Source organism: Denticeps clupeoides, chromosome 10, assembly GCF_900700375.1.
Source record: "Denticeps clupeoides chromosome 10, fDenClu1.1, whole genome shotgun sequence".
NCBI lineage: Eukaryota > Metazoa > Chordata > Actinopteri > Clupeiformes > Denticipitidae > Denticeps > Denticeps clupeoides.
Genome location: NC_041716.1, coordinates 19334891 through 19339496, shown reverse-complemented (window position 1 = coordinate 19339496; position 4606 = coordinate 19334891). Strand labels below are relative to the sequence as shown.

Below are 4606 nucleotides of genomic sequence, written 5' to 3'. Positions count from 1 at the left end.
GAGCAGTTCAGTGAGTAAACCCTTTCTCCATTTGTACCATTCAAATATCAAATTGTGTAATATACCACCTACTGTCACAACATGAAAGACGCCTATATATAAACACACAAAATAGATTGTTTACAGTGCCTAAAATCACATTGAATTACAAAATCTATAATATTAGATAATTCTATACAGTTGATTGTAGACAAATTGCTGTTAACCTGCATATTCTCTTTTTGTCATGTTTCTTGCACTATGTAGAGTCTATGGAGACTCCATGGACATCCCAGTGGGAATCCTCTATTATGAGGACAACAGTTCAGCAAGCCCAGCATTGCCATAACTCAACCCCTCAAGACTGGGCATCAACCGAGAGGGCAACTTGGCAAGGGAAGCACTCACCAACCTACCTCAAGCAATGTGCCTCTTGTTTGGCTTATCCTACGCACTTCACCTGCAGCACCCAAAGTGCTTGAAAACACGTTTACCTTCATTCAGCAGGCAATGTGAAATTAAGGTAGAAGTGAGCTACCTCCAAACGTTCATAAGCTGAAGAATGAGCTAGCAGGGTAAGACACAATTATGCTTATAGCACAGCTCTTCATGCCTGATTGTTGTACAATTACTTTGCAGTGATTAGAGCAAATAGGCTTGCAGTTGTTCATTTTGTATCTGATTCTTCTTGTGCTTGATGTGTCTAGTATTGTATTATTATTTTTTTTTACAGAGGGCACATTTTAGGAAAGTTGCAAGTTTATTTTGACCAAATCTGATCCTTACTGCATAGATGTTCTTAATGCCTGCTTTGTTGTGTGTTTCTTACAGATGACTCTTATATCTTAGTTTATGCATGATAAGAAAACTTTTTTTTCATTACATTTACATGTCAAATTGTGTTTTTCTAAAGTTAATTTGGCTTCAATCTGATTCATTGTTACTGACTTTATTCCAGAAACACTGTGACTACAGTTTGATACATTTTCATAAAAATTGTCTTAATGTTGAGGTGGAGATGGAAAAAAAAAAGTCTTAAATTCATATGGACACATTTTTTACATGTTTTGTCATTAATAAAATTCCATTATTGAAATATGTATTGCTGTATAATTGTTTTTATTTTAGTAATTTTAATCACAAGTTTCTATATCAAATTTCTGACCCATTTTGGGTTCCATTCAACCCAGCAGCGTAGTCATTTTTAACTAATAGTTGGGTTAATAATCACAACCCAGCATGCTGGGTTAAACGTGTAACCCAACTTGTTGGGTCAAAATAACCCAGCGTTGGGTTGGTCCCTTTTTGACCCAGCACTGGGTTACCAAAATAACCCAAATTGGGTTGTTTTTAACCCAGCAGTTTTTAGAGTGTAGTCGAGTTTGGAGATGACCATTGCCTGGACGAGGAGCTGCGTAGCCTGCGAGAGAAAAGGCCGAATCTTGCGAATGTTGTAGAGAGTGAACCTGCAGGATCTGGAGATCGCAGCAACATGATGTTTCAGACACAGTTTGTCTTCAATCCAAGCTTTTTGCAGACTCCGTGGGTGTTAACATTAGCGATTCAATTTGAATTGAGAGGTTTTTGCTGAGGGGAGTTGTTGCCCGGAAAGATCAGAATCTTGGTTTTGAATAGGTTCAGTTGGAGGTGTCGCTCAGACATCCATGCCGATATGTCAGAGAGACAGGCCGAAATTTTTGTTGCAATATTCTGGTGGGAAAGACAAATAGAGCTGGGTATCATCAGCGTAAGAGTGATAGGAAAAGCCATGTGATTGGATGATGTGACCAAGTGAGCAAGTGTATATTGAGTTACCCGAGAGAGGACAGATGTCTCACCTCCCCATGTTACCTTGAAGGACCTGTCTTGAAGATAAGAGGTGAAACAATTTAGTACGGTTCATGTAATTCCTAAATCTGAAAGTGTGGTGAGAAGGATTTTGTGATTAATTGTGTCAAAGGCAGCAGATAGATAAAGTAAGATGAGGACAGATGATGGACAGCTGCGGGCGGCTGTTGCAGCACGAACATCATCCACCATTGCTAGTTGAATGTCCTTTCCTGAAACCAGATTGAAAAGGGTTGAGTAGATCCTGCTCATGGAGAAATTAAGAAGGTTGAGTTAGGACTGCTCTTTCAATAATTTTTGGAAGAAAAGGAATGTTGGAGACTGGGCGGTAGCTGTCCAGTACAAACGGGTTTTGCAGGGGAGCAATGACAGCCTGTTTGAAAGCAGTGGGAAATGTTCCTGTTGTGAGGGAAGAATTTAAGACCTGTGTCAGAGCAGATGTTATGTTAGGGACTGTATGGACTGAAGGAGGTGTGAGGGGATGGGATCCAGAGAGCAGGTGGTGGGGTGACTTGAGAAATTCATCTAGACTCTTCTCTATCTTGGCCCCTCGGTGGTGGAATGAACTTGAGGTCAGAACAGCTCAGTCACTGAGTACTTTCAAACGGCAGCTCAAGACCTCTTTAGAGAATATTTAGATGAACTTGTAACTTTCTTATTGTCGATCTACAACAGAGTGAATAAAAAGGTTGTATTCATAGTTGGGGGTCCTAATGAACTACAACTGATCACTTCATCGATGGTAACCTGAAAGCATATTGTAAGTCGCTCTGGATAAGGGCGTCTGCCAAATGCCTTAAATGTAAATGTTTTCAGTTATTTCACCTTTTTTTGTTAAGTACATAAATCCACATGTGTTCATTCATAGTTTTGATGCCAAGGACTCGGCCAACCTGGAAGTACTGAGCCTGTGCGACATTAAGTACATTCTGAATGTAACACACAATCTGCCCAACGAGTTTGAACACAAAGGTCATTTCAAATACAAACAGATCCCGATCTCTGATCTCTGGAGTCAAAACCTGGCTCCGTTTTTCCCAGAGGCTATAGGCTTCATTGGTAAGTAATTCTTTTTTATTTCGTTCTTTATTCAATGGTTTCATTTCATTTTCTGAATACGTCACCACAAATTTCCACGATTTCCCCTATGTGGTTGTAATGGATACAGCTCCACTTTGTATGATTGTTGTGTGAATTGAAATGTTTGCTAATTGTGTTGCTATTTTCTGACAGATCTAAAAGGTGTGGGGTCCTGGTGCATTGCTTGGCTGGCATTAGTTGGTCGGTTACAGTGACATTGGCGTACCTGATGCAGAGCCTCAGTCTGTCCCTTAACGACGCCTATGACTTTGTCAAGAGCAAGAAGTCCAACATTTCCCCGAACTTCAACTTCATGGGCCAGCTCCAGGACTTTTCTCCACTCCAGTTTTCCAGCTGGAAAAACTGAAATCTGTCTGATGGTACCTAGTTGCATACGGTCAGATGGTTAGTGTTCATTTTGGAACCCTGGGACCTTCCTAGTTTCTAACTTGGAGGGACATTGACTGGTGGTCTCACTCTCTGGAAAGTGAAGAATCATTGTGTCAGTATTACAGCGAAATTTCGTTTTTTTTTTTTTGCGGGAAATGGAATCCCCTGACAATGAGGCTCATCCCGATGAGCCGTATTTTTCAGAAGAACCAAATATTTGTTTGTAAGAACCAAAAAAAATAATTATCAAAACAGAACAGTAAACCAGAAACGGTTATGGTGTGTTTGGACTGGATGATGACATCATTTTCTAGTTTTCGTGTTGGCCAGATAAAAAGAACAGCAGCCTTAAATAACCTCACAATATGTACTGACTGTACATTGCATGCCAAACTGGATTTTTAAAAATAATACAAATAGTAATATAATTATATAATTTAAATAATAACAAGACTAAGTTTGAGTATAATGAGTTGAAACAAGTTCCATAATTAATACTTATTTGCAATTTAATTCAAAGTAATTTTGTGATATTTTTGTAATGAAACAATTTTTTTGTAATGAACCAAATATTTGTACACTTGTTGAAATGTAAAAAAAATGATTAATTAGACTTTCAGAATTTAGACTGTCATATTTTAAGTGGAACACTTTATATAAGTATAAATGTAAAAATATTAAGTTCACATACACTTATAGCTACTAAATGCGGCGGCTGCCTGTTTGCCCTGTTTGGTTAAAAAGAGGCCTGTTTGAGCTAAACCTTGAGTTAAAAAATCCATTATGTCCCTCAAATTTTACTCTCTTCAGAAATGTCAGGGATTGTCCAATGTGACATTTAAAACCTGGATCACACAGATATAAATGTAAGCTATGCTACTGTGTAGACTGTATAGACTGGGTGACGGGCGTGTCACTGTCTCTGGTTGCTGAAGGTAATAATAAAATTATTATAAAATTCAATTCAGATGTTAAAATACCAATAAATATCTTTGAATAGTATCAGGTTGTCATAGTTATATTTTCATGTTAACAGTAGGTCATTTTTAAACAGCCCACAGAATGCTCTGTACATCTAAGTCCTGGGGTATGATTAGATTTCCTCATTCTATCAGAAAACAAAGACTGGCTTCCTCTTCCTCTGTGGTTGTTATCCAAGGAGATGTATGGTCCTACTTGTCACGTCCATGCGGGTGCACGGAGAGGAGGACGAAGAGTGACGAGGAATGAAGGACGCTATCACCTGACATCACGAAACAGGGGTTTAATGGTGAATCACAGGACACGAGAGGAGAGACATCCGAGACCG

The 4606-nt window shown here is 38.9% G+C and overlaps 1 protein-coding gene across 2 annotated transcripts; it reads left to right on the top strand.

Moving 5' to 3' along the window:
- Window positions 1-2593: 2593 nt before the first annotated feature.
- Window positions 2594-4299, top strand: LOC114798556 (dual specificity protein phosphatase 7-like). 2 transcript variants are annotated; one of them, XR_003751079.1, is made up of 2 exons: window positions 2594-2886; window positions 3061-4299. XR_003751079.1 is itself a non-coding variant. In XM_028994356.1 (2 exons), the coding sequence occupies exons 1-2, from the start codon at window positions 2634-2636 to the stop codon at window positions 3272-3274; spliced, it is 471 nt and encodes a 156-aa protein (XP_028850189.1). In that variant the 5' UTR covers window positions 2594-2633; the 3' UTR covers window positions 3275-4299. The 2 variants fall into 2 exon arrangements, 1 of the variants encoding a protein (XP_028850189.1); XM_028994356.1 differs by having other exon boundaries at window positions 2594-2890.
- Window positions 4300-4606: the final 307 nt, after the last annotated feature.